The sequence below is a fragment of the Neofelis nebulosa genome, chromosome 11 (assembly GCF_028018385.1).
Source record: "Neofelis nebulosa isolate mNeoNeb1 chromosome 11, mNeoNeb1.pri, whole genome shotgun sequence".
Classification (NCBI taxonomy): domain Eukaryota; kingdom Metazoa; phylum Chordata; class Mammalia; order Carnivora; family Felidae; genus Neofelis; species Neofelis nebulosa.
This window is the reverse complement of record NC_080792.1, coordinates 75,455,451-75,480,500: the sequence shown is the minus strand read 5'-3', so window position 1 is coordinate 75,480,500 and position 25,050 is coordinate 75,455,451. Positions and strand designations below refer to the sequence as shown.

The window sequence follows — 25,050 nt, the reverse complement described above, 5'->3', positions numbered from 1 at the left end:
AAAACTTGAGGATGGCAGAGCCAGGGGCAGGAGGGTCCTGGTCCTCTCTTCATGAAGCCTCAGGTAGCTCTTCATGTTGTGGGGACGTCTCATCCAGGAACCAGGGGTGACACGGCACACGGGGCCCATCCAGGCTGCCTGTACCCAGGACAAGAGGAGTGCCCGCAGGACATACTGAGACAGCTGTCTCCCCTCCTGAGTGACACGTGATTACATCTGGGGCCCATGTGTTGTATAGTGACATCCTAAACCTTTATTATCTACTCACAAACCTGACTACAGTCCTCATAGTCAAACTAGCCCCCTCTCCCTCACCACTGTTCAGTAGGATAAACACAGACGGGAGGCCAAAGAACCTGCTAGAATCTCTCATGTTGCAAGGGGCTGGGCCAGGACCAGGGAGGACACCTGATCAGAGGGCAGGTGAGAGTGAGAGCCAGGCCTTGGAGGAGTGTTTGTGCACCATTCTTCTGTGTCATCTGAGTCACTGCCAGGCACTCCCACTGCCACATTATGTAGTACAGAAATGATCAGTCTTGTCGGGCCCTCCGGGGGGCCCTCAGGGGGGGCGTGTCCCTAAGTTCCATCCTCAAAATCACATTTGGAACTGCTCGTATCTGCACGTATATCCAGCTTGTGGACCTGGTTTGAATTTTGCTGGTACCAAGATGCATGTTCACGCATTAACTTATCTTCAGAGCTGGGGATCCTGTATCTGACCAGGGCCTGTGACACAGGGGGAGTCTACTTCATGTCAGGAGAGACACAGAGTCTGTAAAAGAGGAGAGGAGAGGGGCCTGGAGAAAGAAAGGGAGGCTGGGTCAGTATGGACTCATCCCAGCCCTAACCAGGGTAGCAACGTGGACAGGGGTGAGGGCAGGGCCCCATCCCCACAAGCCCTGGATGGGAGACGGCAGGGTATCTGTGCCTCACACTGTGCCTCCCTGTGGGCCTCTCACCTGTGCTGGGAGCAGGGGAGCAGGCGTGAAGCCACACAGAGTGTGGTCCTGGGAGGATCAACACCACAGGGCCCTGGGAGCTGTTCCGCATGCAGATGCCTGGACCCCACCCTGACCTGCTGCAGCTGCATCTTGCGGAGACCCCCCTCCTCAGGGGACTGTGTGCTCACTAAGCATCGCAGTCTAGGGGTCTAGGCCACCACGGAAAATGTCACTTCCTCTCCTGGTCTCCCCAGGTCCTTTCTGGCCACCTGGAACATGGGGCTTAACTGTCCTGACCTGGTCAAGCAAGTTCAATTCAAGGGCTAGTCCCTGTAGTGATGTGGAAGGAATGATTTAAGATTAGACTCTTTCACCAGCCACATGGAGTGTGTGCTGTGGATGGGGTGATATCTCCGGGAATATGGTCTGCACAGCTCTGGAGGCAGGCAGTGTGCCTTGTCTGCTTTAGGCACCTCCTGGAGTGAATCATCAGGAAATGTGGGGGGCACTTCCTGTGGTAATTCATGGTGATTATCATGAGGAGTTGCATTTCTAGTGCACGACTGGGGCAAGAAGGAGTGTGTATGGATTCAGAAGATCCCCTAATATTCCCTGGGTCTGCATTATAGTCATCAATGCACCACAATCCAATTCAGCAGGTCTGACGATGGACTAACTTTCTTGAATGAAGGCTTAGTTGTGCTAACTGGCTGGGATGTTTGCTGTGGAAAGAGGGATATCGAGTGGGTGGTGACGAAGGTAGTTATAGACACCACTCTAACCACAGGGTAGCTGTAGAAATGAGCAGGTTACATGCTCTGTCTCTCTCTGTCTCAAAAATAAATAAACGTTAAAAAAAATTAAAAAAAAAAAAAGAAATGAGCAAGTTAAATGGAACAAGTGTTTCTTCCTTATGTTGTAGGAATGTGTTTGGATATATAGTAATCGTATGTGTTCATTTTCTTCTCTGTGTCGTCTCATTATCATCTAACATCAAATGTGTGAACAGTATGTAACTTTATATCTCAATATTGAAGTTATAGGGTAGCAAATCGTCTAGGACAAAAATAAATATCCCTAGCAGACAAAAGTGTCTTTCCTATCCTGTTTAGGGGGCAGGGTGAGCATATATGTGGTTGTCATGGGATAGTTTCATCATATCAGGTGGACCATGGTTACTGATATTCCCTACGTCTACGGACTTGGTTTGCGTGCATCTGGGTGGATTTCATGTGGACAGGGGTTGACTGTGGTGGCGTATTAAGTGTCAGGCTGAACTGTATTTCACAGAAATGTTTTCTGTCTATATTTCTGGTTAGGGTGGGTATAAAGAGAGATTCCTGTGCATGATTTGGGGGGTGGAAGTGAGGCAGCACCCATTTTGTGTCTCACTCCCATGGTTGTGTATCTTCTGGTCACTTTGTAGAAGGAGGCAACCGCCCCAATATCCCCCATTCACCCGCAGGATGGATGTGACTCTCTTACTGTCTGTCAAAACCCAGAGCATCTAGTGTGTCTGCATCTTTTCTCATTGTTTAAAATGTTTCTCATTGTTAAAAATACAAGAAACAATCCTATCTGTCTGGAGACTGGACATGCACACTGGGGTTTTGTAGAAGAAAGCCCAACTTTGTGTGTATATAGTGGCCTCCTCAGGTCTCTCAGGACCGTGTCTGGGATGCCAGCCATCCTGGATTGGGTTCCTGGAAGGAGACTCTGAGATGAAGAAGTGCATGTGTAAGAAATTGGAATAAGTGAAGCCAGACTGGGGAGTAGGAGAGCGACCCACATGGTGTGGAACATCAGATGAGGCGTCATTCCTGCAGGGAGCTCTAAAATGGGGACCCTTTAGGACATTGGAACTGAGGCAGGGCCTTGGATCTAGGCTTCAAGAGATCATTTGCCTGAACCTCTCTGAGAAGGGCCATATCCTAAGGAGTCAGTTTCTGAACCAAGAGCACTTCCCAGGGAGGATCACCCCTATGAGCTGTCAGGGGCTCTAGGCAGCAATGGGTGGGGACATGAGCCCAGAAGGGGGGGATGTGGGTAATGCCCCAGTGTCTACTGCACCCGTCTGCTCCACTCAGGTGGAGGTAGGTGCACTCATGGCATCAGGGCTTCAAGACCTCAGGTGAGCTGGGAAATTTGGGGCTCTAATTTTGATCAGTTGCATGAGCAGTAGCCCACGACCACCCCATGGAAATGCAGAGATGATGACCACTGGACAAAAGTCTTTTGTGTCTTTTCTCCCCCTATGCTGTGACCTCAGTTCAGTCCCAGGCCCAGAGAACCAGGGAAACCTAGTGTTGTCAGCTATACATATGTTCTGTGACCATCCCTGTCCTAGAGGGCTGTGAGGGAGGGGGCAACCTGGGGACCTCAGCTCCAGGAACTTTGACCAGACCCACTCTGCTTTGTCCACAAGCCTCCAGGGGATGGAGGAGAGTGAGACACAGATGGGGAAAGAGTTTGTGTCTCACTTCCCCATCTGCCTGTATCACTGTGAGCATCACTATTGCCACCCCACACCTGACAGTAATAGTTGGCCTCGTCCTCGGCCTGGGCCCCGCTGATGGTGAGGGTGGCCGTGTTCCCCGAGTTGGTACCTGAGAATCGGTCAGGGGTCCTTGAGGACCTTTTGCTATCATCATAGATAATCATCATCGGGGCCCGGCCTGGCTTCTGCTGGTACCAGTAAGCATATTTACTTCCAATGTTGTTTCCTCCACACGTGATCCTGGCCGTCTTTCCCAGGTTCATTGACACTGACGGGGGCTGAGTTAGCACGTAGGAGGCCATGGAGCCTGCAAGAGAGAAGGTGAGAGGTGGGTTTCCAGCCTGGGGTGTCATCCCCTGAACACTCCCACCTGCCTGGCTTAAGCTCCAGTGATTCTCTAGGCCCCAGTGTCCACTCTGCTGTCATCTTAGTCCCTGGGACCCATGGGCCCGCCTGGTGGATGGAGCCTTTGAACAAGTGAGAACCACCCCCCTCTCCTTTCCCTGGGCAGGTGCAGCCCTTCAGGGCTCACACAGATCAGTGAGCACAGTGGGGGGCTATCACCCCACCAGCCCCCCATCCCACAGCAGTGTCTTGAGCATCCTGTCCCCACTGAGACTCCCCTGCTGAGCTCAGAGTCAGGACCAGGCTTGTCCCGGAACCCTGGGCCTGGGGTGGGTGCGAGCCTGGGCACAGCACCTGTGCAGTGAGCGAGGAGGCCGAGGAGGAGAGGGGTCCAGGCCATGGTGGAGGTGCCTCGATTCTGTTCCCTGAGGTCCTGAGGCTGGGCAGGGTTCCTCCCAGGCCTGACTTATCCCCTTGCTGGAGACACCTGCTGTTCATGCAAATCAGCCAGGGCTCAGGGGATGCTGCTGAGGAGCCTTGTGGCTTCAGAAATGGGCTCAGCCCCAAGGGACACAGAGATGGGAGGGGCAGCCCCTGCACACCCACCCTCAGCCCAAAGGATATGCTTCACCCTGTGATCCCATAGTCTGGGGCACACACTCCATCCCTTTCCCTGTCCTTGCCTGGCTCCTGAGTGGGTGTCAACACAGCAGAGTTCAAGGATGGAATCTGTCTACATTTTGTTTCTGTCTTTTTTATTCTAGGTTTTCTTGTTTATTGAGAGAGAGAAAGAGGGAGAGAGAGCACACATCAGCAGGGGAGGTGCAGAGAGAGGGGGAGAGAGAGAGAGATAAAGGAGAGACAGAATCCCAAGCAGGCTCAACCTACAAACATGAAGCTGATGCAGGGCTTGGCCTCGTGAATTGTGAGATTCTGACCTGAGCCAAAATCAAGAGTTGGATGGTCAACCGACTGAGCTATCCAGGCACCTCTGTCTGTCTTTTGTGAACCCATTACAGAATGTTTACTCTCTAGGTGACTGGGGGAACTTAGGTCAATGCAGTGTGCTACCCCAGGTCTATGTTGAGGAACTTCAGAACTTGAAGAAATTCCTCCCTTGTCAAGTGCACATGGAGTTTCAACGAGCTATTGAAGTTCTGTAGGACTGTATCCTGAGGGAGAGCTCCTGGGGTAGGCCATCGATGCTGTGCCTCAGTATGCCTAGGGGGCTCTCAATGCCAGAGGCAGACCCACCTTGAACAAGGTTGGACAGTGGCTGAGTTAAGCAGCTGTGGGCTGGGCTGGAGAGGCAGGAATTACTGGATCTGTGCTAGAGACAGGAGTACATTCTACAGGAGACAAATCTGAGAGACATTGAACCAGTATTTTACACCAGAGTCAAAGGTGATGCCATAGACAACCTACACTTTTCAGTCAAGTCTCATGACTAACCCTCCCTGCATATGCCCTGTTGCCCAGACCCTCCCCATGTGCAGGGGCCTTTGCCAGGTGATCTCTGCTGCCCCCTGGTGGCCGCTCCACTTGACCGCCCGAGGCCCAGTGAAATCCTTTGTCCGGGTGGAGATTCAGAACCCAGTGCTCAGATCCTGATTCCCTGATCCGTGGACTGCTGACCCCAGGGAAGGAATGCCTCTTCTCTGCGGGGCCTCTGTCAGCCTCAAGACCAGGCAGGAGGAGGTCAGGTTATCCATGCAAGTAGGAAGAGGCTCATGTGAGGAGGAGGAGGAGGCAGGGCCCATCTGCGGTATCACTGCTCCTGTCTCTGGGGAGGCAGGTGGCCGTGGGAGTGGTTCTGCGGCGTGACACAAAGCTACACAGAAGCCAGGGACTGCCTCTAACTGGCACTGGCTGCTGGTGTCGCCAATAGTGTGATGACGGCTACTGCTCCCAAGACAGAGGAAAACACTCGTCCAACAAACACTAATTCAGATCGCTTAGTCTGGGACACATTCCATCCTGGGAAATCAGTGTGAACAGGACACGGGCCCTGGGTCAGAGTTTCCATCTTAGGACTGCTGCAGCAGAGTGGAAGTCTTGCTTTGTTGGTACAGGAGACAGTCTCCAACCTCTCCTACTTGTATCTCGTCTTCCATATTCATTTAGAAGCCATACTATTGCTATTGTCAAGTCCCTCTTGAAACGTCAAGATTGGCCCTGTGGCCAAGAATTGGCCCCTTGAATGTATCATTTGGGTGGGGATCTTTTGGGGGACTTTTACTCTTGTGAGGGAAGAAACAGAGTAGAATTATGCAGTGTTCTCTCCCTGTACTTGGTTGTGATAGCTGGAGCTGCAGCAGCCATCTGAGGTCTGTTGTCAACAGCAATAAAAAACAAAGCCTCCGTTTTTGTGATGGTGGGGCCAAAAGTGAGCAGACATGGAGATTAAAAGAACACCTGACTGAAGAATGAATGGGTTAAATAGGAAATTAAAAGAATAAATTAAAAAAAAAATACATGGAAGCAAATGAAAATGAAAACACAACAGTCCAAAACCTTTGGGATGGAGCAAAGGCAGTCCTAAGAGGGAAGTATATTGCAATACAGGTCTTCCTCAGGAAGCAAGAAGAGTTGCAAATACACAAAGTAACCTTACACCTTAAGGAGCTAGAAAAATGAACAACAAATGAAGCCTAAAGCCAGCGAAGAAAAGTAATAAATATTAGAGCAGAAAAATATGATCTAGAAACAAGCTAACAAAAAAAAGTAGAGTAGACAATGAAACTAAGAGCTGGTTCTTTGAAAGAATTACTAAAACTGAGAGGCCTCTAGCCACACTTACCAAAAAGAAAAGAGAAATGACTCAAATAAATAAAATCACAAATGAAAGAGGAGAGATCACAACCAATACCACATAAGTACAAACAATTATTAAGAGAAAATTATGAAAAATTATATGCCAACAAACTGAGCAATATGGAGAAATGGGCAATTTCCTAGAAACATGCAAACTACAAAAACAGGAAGAAGTAGATAATTAGAACAGACCTGTATCTAGCAAAGAAATTTAATCAGTAATCAAAATCTCCCAACAAACAAAAGTCCAGGGCCAGAAAGCTTCCCAGGGGAATTCTTCCAGACATTTAAAGAAGAGTTAATACATATTTTTCTCAAACTGTTCCAGAAAATAGAAATGGAAGGAGAACTTGATACTCCTTCCACAAGGCCGGCATTACACTGATTCCAAAACCAGAGAAAGACCCCACTAAAAAGGGGAATTACAGGCCAATATCCCTGATTAACATGGCTCCAAAATTTCTCAAGAAGATACTAGCAAACCAAATCAAACAGTACATTAAAAAAATTATTCACCACGATCAAGTGAGATTTATTCGTAGGTTCCAGAAGTGGTTCAATATTCACAAATCAATCAACATGAGACACCACCTTAATAAATGGAAGGGTAAGAACCATATGATCCTCTCAATAGGTGCAGAAAAAATATTTGACAAAATACACCATCTGTTCTTGATAAAATCCTCGTCGAAGTTGATGGAACATACCTTGACATCATAAAGGCCGTATGCGAAAGGGATTGTGAAAAAAAAATTAAGTACATTAATGTATGACAAAGACTGAGCTTTTAAACACAGTGAACAACAGTCAGGTGTGCCAGACATGGGTTGCCATGCTAAAACTGGTAAAGTGAAGGTGGTACCCTATCATGTTTCTTGAACTCAAGCCCTGTTTCAATTAGGAGTCCAACAAATTCTTGAACAGACACTTAATGTGATGTGTACATACCAATTCAGTATAAATGGAAATCTAGCTAACATTTGAGGGGACAGCTAAGGACATCAGATATCCTTTAGAATTCCAGAGGATGTATGGAATGACCCACAAAATATCCCTTGTGCAACAGAGGAGACATTTTGGAAAGCACCCATTCTAATGAGGGGACAGAAACATGCTGGGTGGTTTCTAGGATAGGGGTCCAGGCATCTGAGCAGAGGGGGTTCAGACATCTAACTGAGCCCAATGTGTGTCACATTCCTGGATGAAATCTCTTGGATATGGGGTCAAGGATGAGGAACTCTAGACAGAAAAATAATGTCTTTTGGTCATCATTCCCTAGGCAATATCATCTGATGTTTTTTCAGATGCTTTTGCTTCAACACAAGAATAGCCCTGCAAGGAGGGCCATTTTGATTATAGCATGGTGGAGTAGAGAATAAGTCAATGACAATTTACATGACCTAAGTATAAGCTTGTCTGCACTGGTGTGGGAGATGGGATGGAGGCATTTAAAGTGAGGATTCTCCTGACAGTTATGGAAATTGCACTGAGTAGGCATTTCCTTGTGCCTCTGTTCTTTGTGGAGGAGTTGGAAAGAGCTACCTTCTGGAGCTGTAACATACAGGCAAAGAGGAAGCTGTGACTGTCCCCAGACAATTCAACAGAGAGTATTTCTATTGATCACAGGGACTTGGACATTCTTCATCCTGCCCCTTAGTGCATATTGAGAAGATCTCCCCTCGGAGCTGTGTGTCATCTTGAAATACAGCCTCTTCATCCACAAAAGGATTTTTGACCTTGTGTGTTTCCTAAAGAGATGGGTTTAGGGCAAAGACTCTAATCAGGGCTGACTACTCTTTGCCAGAATGGTAATGGAAATGCCCACAGAAAATGGACATATTTCTATAGAGTGTGAATGTTCTTATGAAACTATTTTAGTGTCCTTGTTCATACCCTATGAAGGACATTTAAAGAACACAAGAAAAGTGATGCCCTGGCCAGAGATAGAAAGAAATAACGGGTGGATATGGGATTGAGGGAAAGAGAATGTGTAGTAGGAGGAAGTGATAGCTAGCTGTTTTATTTGAAATGATTGTTCATGTGTGTTTTGAGCCTGTATGTACTATATTACTCCAGAATGAATCTAGATAATAATGTCTATTCCTCATATAGTAATAAAATGGTAACCTGTTAATGACATTCTCATAAATCCATCATTTAGTTCTGGGGTTGAGTGAGTGGTCTTATAGATTGGGTCCTTGCCTCCTGAGATCACTAGAAAGGTTTCCTGGGAACAGTCGGAGCAACTTTTTCTTCTGCCCCATGCTCTATTAGTACAAAGAGCAAACTCAGGTCCCCATGGTGCAGGAAACACTATATTTTTTAATTATTCTGGGTTCTTTTGACCACACAATAAGGCATAATATTCAAATAAGTGGCAAGAGTATCTCCAATGACCATTTGAACATAATATGATTAATGACCAATAAAGCTAAAGCTTTCATATTGGAAGCAATCCTGTTCACTCAACATCTAGCTTCTATATTTCTTGGTAATGGTTCCTACTCTAAACATAATAACTACCTTCTCCAGAGGAAATGGTGGTCTCACCTTAAAAGGAGACACACTAGGGGCGCCTGGGTGGCTCAGTCGGTTGAGCGACCAACTTCAGCTCAGGTCATATCTCACGGTTTGTAAGTTCGAGCCCTGCGTCGGGCTCTGTGCTGACAGCTCAGAGCCTGGAGCCTGCTTTGGATTCTGTGTCTCCCTCTCTCTCTCTGCCCCTCCCCCACTTGTGCTCTGTCTCTCTCAAAAATAAATTTAAAAATGTAATAAAAAAAAAAAAAGGAGACACGCTAGTAGAGGCAATGGTCACACCTGCCTTCCTATGCATTAGCAGATACTTTATAAAAAGGACACTGATGCTATTTGAGTCAGGAAGAATTTCTCATAACAGGTGCTTTAGAAACTCACAAGACAATGGCCCCTTCAGAGGGGCCTAATTCCTACAGAATTTCCACATGAGGACACATACCCTAGAGTCAAGCACAGCCTCTGATCGCCTTACACAAACATGAAGCTGTGATTCAGGAAGTTATTCTGTGCCTCTATTAGCACACGCCACCTTGCAGAGTACTTTAACCCACTGCTAGTAATCAAGGTGTGTTGCTCTTCCGGTCTAGATGACTTAAGTATGAAGGTACTGATCATTTATCAGGGAAAGAGAGAAGGTACTGAAACAGATTTTGAAAATAATTCATAGAAGAACATTATGGGAGAGAGAGACTAGGATCTATGCTAAACTGAACATCCATCCCCATTTGCCCATGAATGAGGTCATTGCCAGGATGTGGCACTTCCAGTGCTAAACATGGAACGTTCTGCTCAACCGGGAAGAGACTTGGTCCTGACCAAAGTTCTGGAGACCATGCTCAGGTTCATTCAATGCATGAAGAATTCTTGGCCATCATTTTTGTGTATGTGTTGTTTTGCAATTTTTATCATTGGCATTTCACCCAGAAATTGGGTTTACCACCCATGGAAATCAGATGTTTTGGGGACCTCTGTGAAATGGGGACATGCATACTAGATAACTCTTCCTTGTGGAACAAAGGAGCCATTTTGGAAAGAGCCTACCCTGGGGGCAGACAGTCCACATGCAGGGCTGCTGCCAGGACAGGGGCTCATTGATTTCAGGGGAGGGAAGATTCTACCTATCACGGAGTCTCAAATCATATTTTCTCCTGTTCAGATTCCTTGGATGTGGAGTTAAAGATGAAGGGACATTGGGGAAAAAAAACCCTTCCCTTTATCTTCATTCCCTCAGCTATGTCTTAGATCTTTTCTCAGGTGGTATTACTTCAGTCACTGACATGCTGAAGAATGGCTCACCAAGGAGGCTCATGTTGGCTAGGGCAAGGTAGAAACAACTGAAAAATGTCTTATATTTCAATCCTTAAATGTGAGTTATCCATACAATGGGATATATTTTGGTAGTAAAAGTAACTAAATACTAGTACATGCTAGAACATGGATGCAACTTGAAAACATCATTCCGAGTGAAAAAAGTCATTCCCAAAAGATGTCCTATTGTGCAATTCCATTTATATGAAATGTCCAAACTGGGGATGCTATGGGGACAGAGTGTAGATCATTGATTACCAGAGGCTGAGCAAATTGGTGGGAAATGGAAGATGAATGCCAATAGTTACAGTGTTTCTTTTTAGGACAATAGAAATGTGATAGCAGTGATGTTTTCTCAATTTGGAGAATATACTAAGAGCCACTGTTCTAAACTTGTGAGTTGTATGCTATCTAAATATAACTGAAAAAAACCCTTACCACACCCCCCCCCAATAAACCAAAAAAGAGAAAGTTGGAAACTGGATTTAATAAGACAACATCAATTCTGGAAAACTGAATTCAAGCCAGGCTGCACTGGTGTGTGAGATGGAGCCATTTAAAGTGAGGATTCCCTGGGAATTGCAGGAAGTGCACTGCACAGGCACTTCCTGGTCCTTAGTTCCCCCCATTGCAGAGTTGGAAAGGATCACTTTCTAGGACCATATCAAAAAAGCAAATAGGCTCTGTCATTTCCCAGACAATTTGGCAGAATGTGTTTCATTTTACTTTATCTTGAGAAGGAAGAGGAACAGAGACCTGAATTCTCAAGACCATGCTGCATGAAGTCCCCTCTGCACAGGGTTGGAAGCATCTTCAGAGCAAGGAGGGAGCCTGTGAGTACAGAGAAGGTTTTGGTCTCACTTCCCCATAAACTTGAACCACTGTGGAGAGTATTACTACTAGCATATGAGCAACAGTAATAATCAGCCTCATCTTCAGCCTGGAGCCTAGAGATGGTCAAGGAGGCCGTGTTGCCAGACTTGGAGCCAGAGAAGCGATCAGGGATCCCTGAAGGCCGGGAATTTACACTATAAATCAGGAGTTTGGGGGATGTGCCTTCGAGCTGTTGGTACCAGGAGACGTCATTATATCTCCCAATGTCATTGCTGGTGCCAGCACAGGAGATGGTGACTGTGCGTCCCAGATCCCCGGACACTGAGGGAGGCTGATTCAGGGCAGACTGGGCCCAGGACCCTGAAAAGAGAAAGAACATGTTCTAGTGAGTTCAGTGCTGGGGGCCCAAGTGAGTCTGAAGAGCAGACAAAGATCAGTCCAGATGTCCCTGTGGACTCTTCCTTGAAGGCCGCACCTGTGTCCTGAGTGAGGAGACCGAGGAGGACCAGAGCCCAGGCCATGGTGCAGATGCCCCAACAGCACTGCCTTCTAAGACCCCAACCCTGGGCCTGGCTCCCCAAGACCTCTCTTATCCCCTTCCCCTTGCTCAGAGGAGGGAGGGGCCTCCATGCAAATGTGCTTCCTGCACCTGCCTCTCCTCAACCCTCTGACCTGGCTCTTTATTCTAGATACTTTTGCATCCCTGGGCAGCAGAGCTTACTCAGGACTTAAAAATCTTTAACATATTATCAGTCAGGTCATAGTGAGCTCATGACAGTGCCCTGGAAATAGATCCAACCCATAGATAGCCTTACATTTCCTGTGATGAGAATCTGGTGGTTCCTAAGTAAGGAATCCCAGGGCTTCTCCTCCAGATGTGTGACTCAGCTGTGGGGCCAGGATGACAAGCCGGCTGAATGAGATCCAAATGCTCCATTTCCTAGGCCTAAAGGTGGAGTTGGGGGCCATGATTCCCCCTCACCACCTTTTTATGCCCTCAGGATGGGTCCTCATGCATCACTCCATCCTATGTCTCTGTGGTGGTTTGAGACTGAGGCTGTGGCTGAAACCTGGGTTGTTTTTCAGCACTTTGAGAAGATGATATTGGGGAGGACAACACTTTGAGACCTCAGAGGGGCTCAGTGGGAAGGAACTCTTTACATTTCATATGGACAGCTTAAGTCACAGAAAATCCCTTCTCTAAATCCAGGCCCTCGCTGCCCCCCCAAAGGTGTATTGCAGGCACCAGGGAAGGGAAGGCAGCTGGAAATCCCTCCTCTCCTCCCACTGTGGTCTTCCCTCCCCGATCCAACTCAGTACCACACCCCCTGATCCTTTCTATTCCCTGGTAGCACATTTCCTTTGGTCCAGGAACTTTCTCCAGAATGGAATGTGCCATCGGCCACACCAGGTGGCCCACCACTCACCTCACGACTATTCAGCATGTCCCACCACAGCTTTGGCTTAGGAGTCTTGCTTGTGAGGCATCTCTGGGCTCAGGGAGGAGTCAACATTAGATGTTAAATAAACAAACCCCAGTAGAAAGGCTGAGTGAGAAAAATGAGAACAGGTAAAGATAGATTGGCTTCTCAAAATGTAGGGGGAAAAAAAATACTGTCTAAAGAAGAGAAAGCTCTGTAGGATTGAAAGCCACCTAATGGAAAGCAAAAGGTGAATTCTACTGTTTGAGGATGTGGGAAAAGGGGATCGGGTCAGGTTTGGCCTGAGGGCCCAGCTCCAGGGATCTCTCCTCAGGGCACGTTTTAGTGTCACAGGGAATATGGGACTTTCTTCCTAATGTCCTCTTTGTGCACATTGAGAAAGCCCCACTTCCAAGATATGCACCTTCCTGAGGTAAAGTTTCTTCCATAGACAGAGAGTTGCTTAATCTAGTAGCGCTTTCTAGAAAAGAATCAGTTTGGGGTAAAAACTCTAAGCAGAACTGACTAAAACTCATGTATAAACTATGGAAAATCCTCACCTCAATTCTCTTTTCATTTAGAAAATACACACCCTCTTCACAAGGCTTTCAGTCATGATGTGATCTATCTGTTGTCCCCACAGCTTCCAATGCATCTCCCTGCTCTGAGTCTCCAGTCAACCATTGCCCAGCCCACTAGATTTCTTTCGGTTTTCATTGACCATAGTCCCTCTACCTCAGCACCTTTACACAGGCTACTCCTCTGCCTGAAATGCCCATATCTTTATACCTCACATGTCTGGATCTTTCTGAGGACACAGAAATGTGCCCCAACAGCCCAGTTAGTAATCCTATCCGTGGAATGAATTAAGTGGGGAAGTTGAGCTAAGGTATTTGCCCAAAGAGTTTCCAGCTGCATTCAGGCAAGTTACAAAAAAATATTCCCAGCCAGGTCTGAGGAGAAGGCCACAAAATAGAACTGTAGTTTTGTTATATGTCACCCTGGCAAATGCCACACTTGGTGTGCCTTTACTCTCTTGGTTTCTCTCTGCAGTCACCCATGGCTTGGAGGAAGGCAGGGGCAGAGGACCTGCTCTTTCCCACATTACCCCTTCCCGGAAAACACAATTCTGGCTGCACAGAAGGCTGAAGACTTATTCATCCCTGCTCTGAATGAAGAGGATGACCAAAGGCTTCCAGTCTAACTGAGCTCTAGTAGCCCCTTTTCCAGAAACCAAAACCTGGCTGGGAACATGGCATTCCCTTTCCACCTCTCCTTAGGGTGGGTGCTCACACCTCTCTCTGTCCCCAGCCTCTGCAGTGGCCTGAGATTGGGTCTGGGACTAAGTTTTAGGGTTGTTTACTGTATTGTGCAGAGAAGGGACAAGAGACTTAAGAGTTTTCCCCCTTAGGAGGAAAGGGGAGAAAGAAGCTGATGCCTGGAGAAACCTCAGCAGGACTTTGGCAATGGGGTTTGGTGGGGGGATGTCATTGCAGTCCCCAAATCTAGGCTCTTGCTGCCCCCTGGTGGCTTAGCTGAGACAGCCCAAAACCAAGAATAAAGAGGAGACTAGGGAATCGGCTTCACCTCCCTTCCACCCTTTCTCCCTCTCCTTCCAAAATGGAATTTGCTCCCCACTCACCACCCCTGATGTCTGTGTAATGCACTCTATGCTCCATGGATAAGTTCCTGAAGCTCCATCTAGAGTAGAATCTGTCACCTGACACACTCCCAGCTCAGGACCACTAGCTTCCCCAGGGACCTTTGTCAATGGATCACTACCTGGGAGGCAGGTCTCTATTCAGAGCAAGAGGAATGTGGAATAAAAATTGAAGCCAATCCTGGCAGTAGACGTGCAAGAGAGAAATGGGACAAAGAGAAAACATTTTGGAGTTTTTAAATGTCTGACATAAAACTCAAGAGGGGAGAAACTGAGGAGGTTCTAGGAACCCTGGAAAAGATTTTGTGTTCTTAGCAGGTGAGGAGGAGTTGGACAGGGCTCAAAGGAGCCTCGGCCTGAGGGTCTAGCTCTAAGCACCTCCTGTCAGAGGGGAGTCCTGTCTGGGAAATCTCGGACTCTAGTTCCACCCATGAAGAGATGTGTGAGTTTTTTTTAACACAAAGTTGTATGTAGGGAATTGAGAGCTAAACTGTGGCTCTAGAGATATCAGGTGTAATCATTTACAAGTTCTGTAATTGTTATCACATTTGGAGAAAGGTCCTATACAAATATGGTTAAATTAGGATCTTGAGATGGGAAGAGTGTCCTGGATTGAGATAAGAAAAGGGCCTGGATATATATCACAAGTGTTCCTATGAGAAAGACACAGGGAGATTATACACACACACACACACACACACACACACACAAACACACCGGAGATGACCATATGAAGGAGAAGGCAGAAATTGGAGTGATGGAGCCACAAGCCAAGGAATTATGGCCACGACCAGCAATAGGAAAAGGCAAGGAATGGATCTACTTAGAGCCTCTGGAAGAAGTTTGGCCCCCCACTAACACGTTGATGTTGGCCCAGTGTTGGTGATTTCTGACCTCTGGCCTCCTGAACTGTGAGGGAATAAATTTCTTTTGATTATTGCTGTCCAGTCTGTGATTTGTCACAGCTGCCACAGGAAACTCATACATAAAGTCAGTACTCTACTCTGGAATGACTGGACATTGCAGATCTGGCTTCCTAAGGAGTTTGTTACTAGAGTTAGAGCTCTCAGCCTCCCAGTCTCCCTGCTCCCCTTCCTTACTTGCTCTGATCACAGGGTGGGCAGTACTTTTTTGGTGGTCCATCTGTCTTGCCCTGAGGGGCTCTGGACTCTTGACCATTTCCAACACCCACGAAGGTCAGGCATCCTTGCTGGTACCTCTCCCTTTGCCACTCACTTGACTTCTACGTTTAAGCCTCACCAACAGGCTTCTATCACTTCCAGGTCCTGCCATCTCTATTGCTACCACAGAACCCCCTTCTTCCCTGCCTCCCCTACCTGGCCCTAGCTTAGAGGAGAGCCACCCACTGAACTTTTTGATGATCCTGGTGCTTCTCTGCCAGCACATTCCTCATTGCTCAAGTAAATGCTGTGTCTGCCAGGCCCTCTTGAGAATCATCTACGCTGGGGAGCTGTCCAGCCTTACCTGGTAGAGCCACTCCTGCCAAATGCTTCTGAAGCCATCATTTTCTCAGTCTTTCTAAGGGTCATCGTCCTGGCAGTGAGCTTGCAGATTGTCTCAACATCCTTGGCAGTTAAGAGTGCTTCTAATAGGGCTTCTAATAATAAACTCCCTTCATCCAAACTGAGTTTCTGCCCCTTGATCCTGCACCCTCACAATCCAGCCCTGTGCATGCTCTTCCAGTTCCTACCGTATATAATTGATTGGTTGTGCAGCTCCTATGCCCCTGTACACCCTCTTGTCCTGGTTTTGTGCTGACATAATCCTACTTATTGGCCCACAGGCCTGCATGACAGGAAGGGATGGATCCACTCCCCACCGGGGGGTGGTGAATATTATTTCAGAGCACAAGCTTCTGTACCATCTCCAAGCAATGGCAGGGTAGGGATGAGCCTTAAATTAAGAGAGGGTCACTTCTGTCAGCTTGTATATCTCAGGGGAATTATTGATTCAAGACTTTTGGGCGCTTGGATCCACATGGCTCCTTCTTGTGGCTCAGGACCTGTAGTTATCCATTCAGGGCCCTGACTGGCATATAGCAAAGCTGCCTGGTGGAGAGATCACTGTTTTCTGGAGGTCTGCTACTCTGAGGACTGAGTTCTGGGCCTCAGCTTTCCCCGACCTCTGCACAGGTAGGATGCCTTTTTCAACTAATAAGGAGGACTTTTGGCTTTCATTCAAGGCCTGTCCTTGCTGATTTGTACTCCCAGCCTTTTACGTTTTGCAAATTATCAATTGCACTTAGCAAGACTCTTAAAACAGTGAAAGCAGTAGGGTTGTCCCCACACTCTTCAAAAGTACCCGTTTCCTTGTATTTCTCAATTGCCTGACACGTGGCCCTGCTTTTGCATATTGTCCTACAGGTAAACCACCTCTGTTCCCCTCCAGTAAAAATTTAAACAATTACATTACTCTATGTTCTCCTATCCCTAAACCCCTAGTTGGAGTCTTCATTGCTCCAGAATCTCATTTCTGTGTCTCCTTTCTCAGACATACCTGCCCCTAGAGTAGTTCAGGACTGTCCTAGTTTTAGGCCTGACTGCTCCCTGTCCTGAAATACCCATAAGTCTCAGGCAAACCAGGCTAATTAGTCACCCTCGTGATGCCACCTGTCGTGGGCCAGGTCTTCCTGGACACCGATGCTGAGGTGGAAGTGAGCACATAGAAGAGTGCTGTTGGTGTCACCCCTGCCCCATGCAAAGGAAGAGAAGAAGCAGGATCAGGGAATGAGCCCCCGTGGTGTGACACTTCAGCCCCTCCCAGGGGCACTCGCCCAGAGACGGACATGCAGAAGACAAAAGGAGGACAGTGCCTGAGAAGAATAAAGGGGAGAGAGAGCAGGAGTCAGCAGGGAGAGCCTACAGACAGCAGTGGAGATGTATCCGCTGAGAAGAGAGAAGGGTGCAGAGGAGGATTAGAGAGTAAGAGCCTCCAAACTCAGAGCAGCAGTGAGAAAATCTCAACCTGCCCGTTGGGGAGCTCCAGAGCAGAGGTAAGCATAGAGAAATCCCAGTTTTGAGAATCGGCGAGGCCTTTCACATTGACATGCTCAGTCACTGCCAGGCAACTGCCCAGGAAGCACATCCCTTAACTAGAAAGCTAAGGCAGATCCTGAAGATACCTGTACTGACATCCTGGAGGCAGGTTTCCTTAGGCAGGCAGATCTGAAAGGCTCATCTGTGGTTGCCCTACTTGGGCTATGGTGTAGTCTTAGCCAACTCCAGGGGCGTTTCTGGAGCTGAGGCAGCCCTTTGCGTGTTCCCATATTACAGCAGGACAGCCTGGACTGTATCCTGGTGCATCCAACAATCACTACATGCAGGCTGCTCCGGAGAGGGACATGACTTTGAGAGGGCAAATCCCTCCTGGGAGAGAAGTTTCAGGAGAACACTGGAAGGTGAGGACTCTCTGTCCCTCCAGCATCAGGGATGACATGACTTTCATGGAATCTGGGCCACTCATCATAGCATCCGCTTCATTGGCCCAGCAGCAAATGGTCATTTTCACTTCTCTCAGTCAACAAGCCCCTATAAAGGCTAGGAATGAGAAGTCTTATGGAGCAGGGAACACACAGAACATTTCCACTATAACATACTACACATTTAAAAACCCCAAGCATGTGAACCCCTTGTTCAACTTGGGAAGCGTCTCAGGAATTGGGGGCGGGAGGAAGAGCCTGCAAAACTCATGTGTCTGTTGCTATAGGCGTGTTTAGAAATCAGCATATCCTCAGAAATTGAATAACCATAAAATGCCTGTGCATAAATAACAGGGTCAGAGACCTGCCACCAGACTGGAAGTTGTGCTGGATGGGGTGCCAATCCCCGTGGTCTGGGGTCCACAAGGCAGAGGTCCCATGGAGGTCAGTAGAAGGTACTGGATGCTTCCTGCAAGAAGTAAGCAGAGGGTTTCTCTTCAGTGATATATTACTGGTGGATTTTCAGGCACTCCAAGATACAGGAATCACTATCTTATTTAATTTGTTCAAGAATAATTTGCCCACACAATCAATCACGATGCAAACATAAGAAGTACAATGGTTTCAAATTAAGAAATAAAATGATAATTTGAATTAGACATGATTTATAACCTATAAAAACAAAGTGAATTTCCTGGATGACATTAAAAACTAATTTGCTGTACACCTGAGTTTTATCAGTGGGAGGGCATAAACACAAAGGAAGCTTGTACAGTACAAATTAAAAGGGCACAATAGTTGGGGAAGATCTCAAAATGTATGATATGCAGATGTATCACATTCTTACCATCACTATAACAATCTATCATAAGCTTAGGGGCTTAAAATAATAGAAAATTATTTTCTTACAGTTCTGGGAGCCCAGATTCCAAAATGAGGCTGACAGGACTGAAATCAAAGAGTCGGATGGGCTGGCTCCTTCTGGAGTTTCCAGGGGAGCATCGGATATCTCACTCCTCCAGCTACTAGAGGCCACCAGAATTCCACGTAGCTGGTAGCTATGTGATGCTAGTTGCTGCTCTGTGGTCACCACGCTTTCTCCTTTTCCGTCCTCAGGTCTGCCTCTGAGGTCTGCCTTCCTGTTAGAAGGACACTCATGATTACATTCTGGAGCACCAGATAATCCAAGATAACGTGCCTTGACTTTCTGTTAGTCAGGGTTCTCCAGAGGAGAACCAATGGGAGATACATAGATCCACATACATATATGATTATTTGATTCTGGAGGGTGGGAATTTCCACAATCTGCAAGCTTGGAGACCCAGGGAAGCTGTTGGTGTGATTCAGTCTGAGGCTGAAGATCGGAGAACCAGAAATGCCGATGTTGCAAATCCCAGTCCGAGAACAGAAAAAGATGGCGTAAGACATTCCAGCTCAATAGTGAGACAGGAAAAAATAAAAGTCAAGTTCCTCCTTCCTCGGCCTTTTGTTCTATTCAGGCCCTCAATGGATTGGAAGGTGCCCACCCATATGGGGGAGAGCATCCCACTTTGCTGAGTCCACCAGTTCAAATGCTAATCCCTGGAATTCATCTGGAGACACCCTCACAGACATACCAGAAAATCATGTTTAATTTGGTCTCCACATGGCCAGTGAGGTCAGCATGTAAAATGAACTGACACAGTCCCTACATCAAGATCCTTAATCACATCTGCAAAGTGCCTTTTACCGTAGAGGTAACATTCACAACTTCCAAAGGTTAGAACTGGATATCTTTGGGGGCTAATACTCAGGCCACCACACCTACTGAGGTGCATGTGCAGGAAACACTCTGAGGGGCTGTTCTCAATCTGTTTTGCACAGTCGTGCCCTAATATATTCCAGAAACGGGAGCTCTCTGCAACCTATGTTTAGAAGTCACTATTAAACGGCCTGTTGTTTTCTTTAGCTAATTCCAATACTCAGGGAAACCTGGGAGGCTATTTGTACTGTTTGAGCCTCCACAAAGGGAGAACTCCAGGAAAAGAAAAGTTCCAGAAATACCCACTGGTACAATCCTGTCCTGTTCACAGTCGAGCTCGTAGTGCTCTTGTCATTACCTAAGCAATGAGCCACCCAGCCACCCCACTTGCTATTGCCTCCATTCAAAGAAGTATTAACAGGACGTTTTCCTTACACAATTAAAGAAATTTTAGGAAATCGCCTATGTATTCTCACACTTGTCCCCAGCAGGTTTATTTTTTAAGGCTTCCATCCCTCCCATCGCAGGCATGGAGGGGTTTCCAGTGTGAAGTCCCCAGGACATCCTGGGCAGTGCCTCTCAACCTCCTGCTCCTTCCTCCTTTGATGTCTGCAAAGATGCCAGGCCCAGCCCCTGGCCAGAGTTACAGAAACAAAGGACAAAATGACCAGGATGTGATGCCACCAGGGAGAGGAGAGGCCTCTCCCGCCAGTCCCTGTGAAGTGGCTGCTTCTCCGGGAGGAGAAAATAAGAAGCATGAAGCACCACTGGAGGCCCAGATCTGTTTGCAAGTTCCCTAGTGGACTGAGCAAACATTAATGATACACGGGGATGTGCTTATTTCTTTTCTTTCATCTAGCTGGATAACTGGAATCAGGCCAGGAGAGTGGCACACCAGACAAACCCAGCAGCTTTTTTTTTTTTCCACAGATGGGACAAAAGAACCAATTGGGAAATATTTCACTGAAATGAAGAGGCCAATGCATGTGCAAAGCTTGGTACAGGGACAGTGGGTTGGGGTCTGTGGGAAGGCAATTCTGTACAGAGCCTGTCCCTCTGGACAGGTCTGTCCCTCTAATTCTCCCCCATTTCTGTCCCAGGAAGTACTGTTGGAGTGTCAGGTCAAAGGAGAGACCCTAAAGGGAGGGTCTCATCTATCCCCCCTTCTCTTTATTCCTTCTGCAAATCTTGAAGGCTTTCTTGTTACCAGAGCTTTGGCAATGGACTTGCAGAAGAATGACCCCAATAAAGGGCCATCTTGAACAGAATGTGGTGAAATCAAAGTTGAATACATGGGTGTCGCCTGTGATATGGACCAGTTGGTTTAGGGGGAATTTAACTATCAGTTTGTGCTTGGAGCATCTTGAATGCACCAGACAAGACTCTTTGGATCCCCTGCTCATGACTTCCATGCATCGGATGGCATCCATAGTCTGGGCCCTGTTACTCAGCAGAGATGGTCTTATTTTCCCAGAGACCTGTGACCCAGAGAGGATTCCTTGTGTCCTTCATTAAGAGCCAGAAGAAGAATTCAGAGAGAAACCCAGCCACAGAAGCAGAAATGTCCCGGTACAGAAAGAAGCAGGGATAAGAGTAGGGAAGAGTCCCATGAGCTCAGAGCAGAGTTTGCTCTCACTTCCCTGGTGGGCTAAGTACCAGCGCTCAAATATGACACATAGTCATAATCTGCCTTGTCCTCAGGGTGGAGCCTGGAGATGGTAGGGAAGCTGGGCTGCTGGATCTCGAGCCAGAGAAATGGTACGAGATTCCAGAAGGCTAAGAACCGACAGTATCAATTGGAGTTTAGAGGCAGTGCCTGGGCCTCATTGGTGCCAGGACACCTCATGATATCCCCAGGCTCACTGCTGCTTCCAGAGCTTCTGTCCCAGAGCCCTGGATGCTGAGGAACATTGAGTCAGGGCAGACTGAGCCCCAAGCTTGAAAGCAAAAACAAAGATAGTTGGTAAGTTTAGGACCAATGCTCTAATTGAGCAAGAATAAGTTCACCCAAAATCAACAATGGAGTATTTCATTTAGAGCCCACCTCCTGAGCCCACAGCTGGGCAGGACGGCCCTGGATGGGGTTGTTTATCCCACCAGGCTGCCCAGTTTTGGAATGGAGACTGGAGAGTGGGGTTCATGCCTATCTGCTCACCGAGCCTTGACCATTTTCACTGCCTTATCTGGTTCCAGACCCTGAGTCTGGGGCCCTCCAAAATGTTGTGCTTCCTGGGACCCTTGCCAGGAAGGTATGGTTGAAAGATCTGTTTCAAAATAGATCTGAGGCAGAGTCCCAAGGGAGACAGAGCTGCTGAGCAGAGGTTACTCAAGGGAGAAGAGCTGAAACCACAGGACTCCAGAACTGTAAGTCCAAGTTCATTCAGGGGTTCCACAACAGTCCAAACAAACGTTCATGATATATATATCTATATAGTAAGTCATTCCTTCATCTCTTTCTGTCATTGAAATCTCAGGAGCAGTTTAGAGCACCAGTGAGCCTAACCCTCACTCTCCCTAGGAGACGGGGCAGAGCCCTGGATGGTGGTGAGGGACCCTGGTGCCCAAACAAGGGCTCCTTGCTGTGTCCCTGATTGTGGCTGCATCTGCCATACAGAGGTAAACACACTGCTTACCGTGGCTTCTCCTAGGCCACAGTCCTAGCAACACTACCACCCTCTCCCCTACCCTTGGAAACGGGTTGTGTCGGACTCATCCCTGTCTTACCTGCTGTGATGCACATAATAAATAGATGCCCAGGGGCTCAATCTCCAATATGGTGGCCACTAGCCACACGTGGTTATTAAGCACTTGAAATATATCTAGTGACCCTGTGGAATTGAATTTTTAATTTAACTCGATCTAAATTTAAATTTAAAATATGACCATTCGGTTATCGTTTGGAGCAACTTGAGTATGTGAATGAATCTACTTTTTCAACCAAATTTTATGAAATCTAAATACAGATCAAGCATTACTAATGAAAATTTAGCCATGAACTGAGATTGCAATGAACTGAGAAAGATTTAGAAGACTTAGTACCAAAAGAATGAAGGTAAAATATCACAGTAATGATGTTTAAAATATTGACTATATGTTGAAATAGTAATATTTTGAATTCATTATAACCCAATATGTGTTCTACATTTAATAATAAAATATATTATTGAAATTAAAAAAGAAATTCTTGCCAGAGTCCTCCCCTTTTAGAGACCATATTCCAGACACATCATTATGCATCCAAAAGAGTGTTTGCCCATATAAATTAGGCATAATTCATTAGTCCCAGATTTTAATGCTGTGTTCATAATTCTCTGCCTCAGCACGCCCAAAGTATTATAAAGTCCATGAAAGCATTGCTAGCTAGTTATTGAATGAATAGAAGAAAATAAATATTACATATATTTATGATTGTATATGAAGAGGATTATATTGTATGTGCTTAGCTGTACTTGATTATTTTTTTTACACCTAACAGTGGAGACGTTGCAAATTTAACACGGTGCCTGAAGACTTCTTAGATATTTTTTTTCATATTTGCTTCTCTCTCATTCTTCCTAATGTCAAGGGGTCAAGATGAAGTTCCAGGTGTTACCTTTGACCCTCACTCACCCTTATGACCTGAATCCTCTCCAAAAGCAAGCCCTGCTGGTCTACCTCCAGGATGTCCCCAAAACCAGAGAGGCAAGCCAGGATCTCCCACGAGAACCACATAGCAACCATAGGGACCTTGAAATGTACCTGAGGTTATGTCATAACCCTACTCACAAACTCCGTATTAGCATGGCTTGTAGGAGATTCAATAATAATATAACTATATAAATAGAAAAGAATCACCACCAAGCATCTCACCACTTGGGAAAAGCCATGTTTTTATTGTTTTGTAAACAACTGTTCCAAGTCAGCTGTTCTCAAACTTTTTGGTTCCAGTATCTTTTTATACTCCTAAAGATTATGGAGTTACCCCCAAAGATTTTGTTCGTGTGGATAACATCTTTCAACGTTTACCAGACTAATTAAAATTGAAAAACATTTTTAAAATGTTTACTTTAATTATACATAACAATACTAAGCAAACCACCGGTAAATAAATATAATTTATACGTATTTTATTATATGCAAGTGTACCTCAGATATATTGTCAGTTCAGTTCCAGACCACTGTAATAAAGTGACTATCACTGAATTAATATCACAAATATCAATAAAGAGAGCCAAATGAATTTTTTGGTTTCCCAGTGCATATGAAAGTTATGTTTACATCATACTGTAGTCTATTAAGTGTGCAATAGCATTATGTCCAAAAAAACAATGTACATACCTTAATTAAAAATACTTTATTGCTCAAAACAGCTAACCATCATCTGAGATTTCAGTGAGTTGCAATCACTGTCGCCACAAAAATATAATAATAATGAAAAAAGTTTTCAATATTGTGAGAATTACCAAAATGGGGCACAGAGACACAAAGTAAGCAAATGCTATTGGAAAAATGACATAGATAGACTTGCTCAATGCAGGGTCATCACAAACCTTCAATTTGTAAAAACAAACAAACAAAACCAAAAACCCAGTATCTGCAAAGTACAATGAAATGAAATAGGACTGCATTCGAAGACTAGAAAAAAAAAATGAGGCATTGAATTTTTTTTCCTTTCCGCAAATCTTTTTAATGTCTGGCTTACTGTAAAACTGTTGGATGTGCACATTGACTTCTGCACTAAGTCTGTTGCAACATGTTGCGTTGGTTGATGTGTGTAAAGAAAAACTTCCCTCACAGAGATTGGAGGCACAGAGGAACCCTTTGTACTGAAGCGATCCCAAGAAAGAAGTGCATGAAGGTGTGAGGCCTGGTTTTAGGGCAGTGGTCAGAGAGCAGAGGGGAGGGGCTAGTGTGGGGCAGAAGAATGGTCAGTCACCTAAATGTTCCCCTGGTTGATGCCCATGAACTAAGAGAAGTATGACAGCAGGGACACTGAAAGCTTAAGAGCAAAGTCTCCTACCTCTTGCTATTCCCATAGTGAAACTTGCTGAGCTTTCTCACAAGAGGCTTTAACAATGGATTTGAGCTTAAAAATAGGATTGGAAGTCTCCTTATTTGAGGACAGTAGAGGATGCATCCTGTGATGACTTTTGCATAATCTCTTCCCCTAGAATTTAGGAAGACCTGTGATTTGCTTCTACTCAATAAGCACTGCAAAGGTGATGAGATGTCTCTCCTTGATTAGGTTACATTAAATGGAAAACATGGCTGGATGTCACTCCTGTGATTACATTATGTGCTGTAAGATTCCCTCTTAATGAGATTTTGCTATTTACACCAACGTGGATGAACCTAGAGGGCATTGTGCTAAGTGAAATAAGTCAGACAGAAAAAGGAAAACATCATATGATTTCACTTATACGAGGAATCTAAAAATACAAAACAAATGGAAAAAACAACAACAAAAAACAAAACTACAGAGAATAAGCTGGTAGTTGCTAGGTAGGGGCTAATCGGTGATGGAAAGTGGGAGGTA

At 46.1% G+C, this 25,050-nt stretch overlaps 1 long non-coding RNA gene and 1 gene segment (V, D, J or C); one reads left to right on the top strand and one right to left on the bottom strand.

Moving 5' to 3' along the window:
* Positions 1-369: 369 nt before the first annotated feature.
* On the bottom strand, positions 370-4,313 carry LOC131489833 (immunoglobulin lambda variable 3-21-like). The segment is given in 3 exon segments: positions 370-408; positions 3,422-3,745; positions 4,138-4,313. Coding segments are annotated over 3 exon segments (409 nt in total).
* Positions 4,314-9,417: 5,104 nt separating this feature from the next.
* LOC131489707 (uncharacterized) lies at positions 9,418-24,986 on the top strand. Its single transcript, XR_009250683.1, has 2 exons — positions 9,418-11,273; positions 13,749-24,986. It is a non-coding gene; the product is annotated as an uncharacterized LOC131489707 (long non-coding RNA).
* Positions 24,987-25,050: the final 64 nt, after the last annotated feature.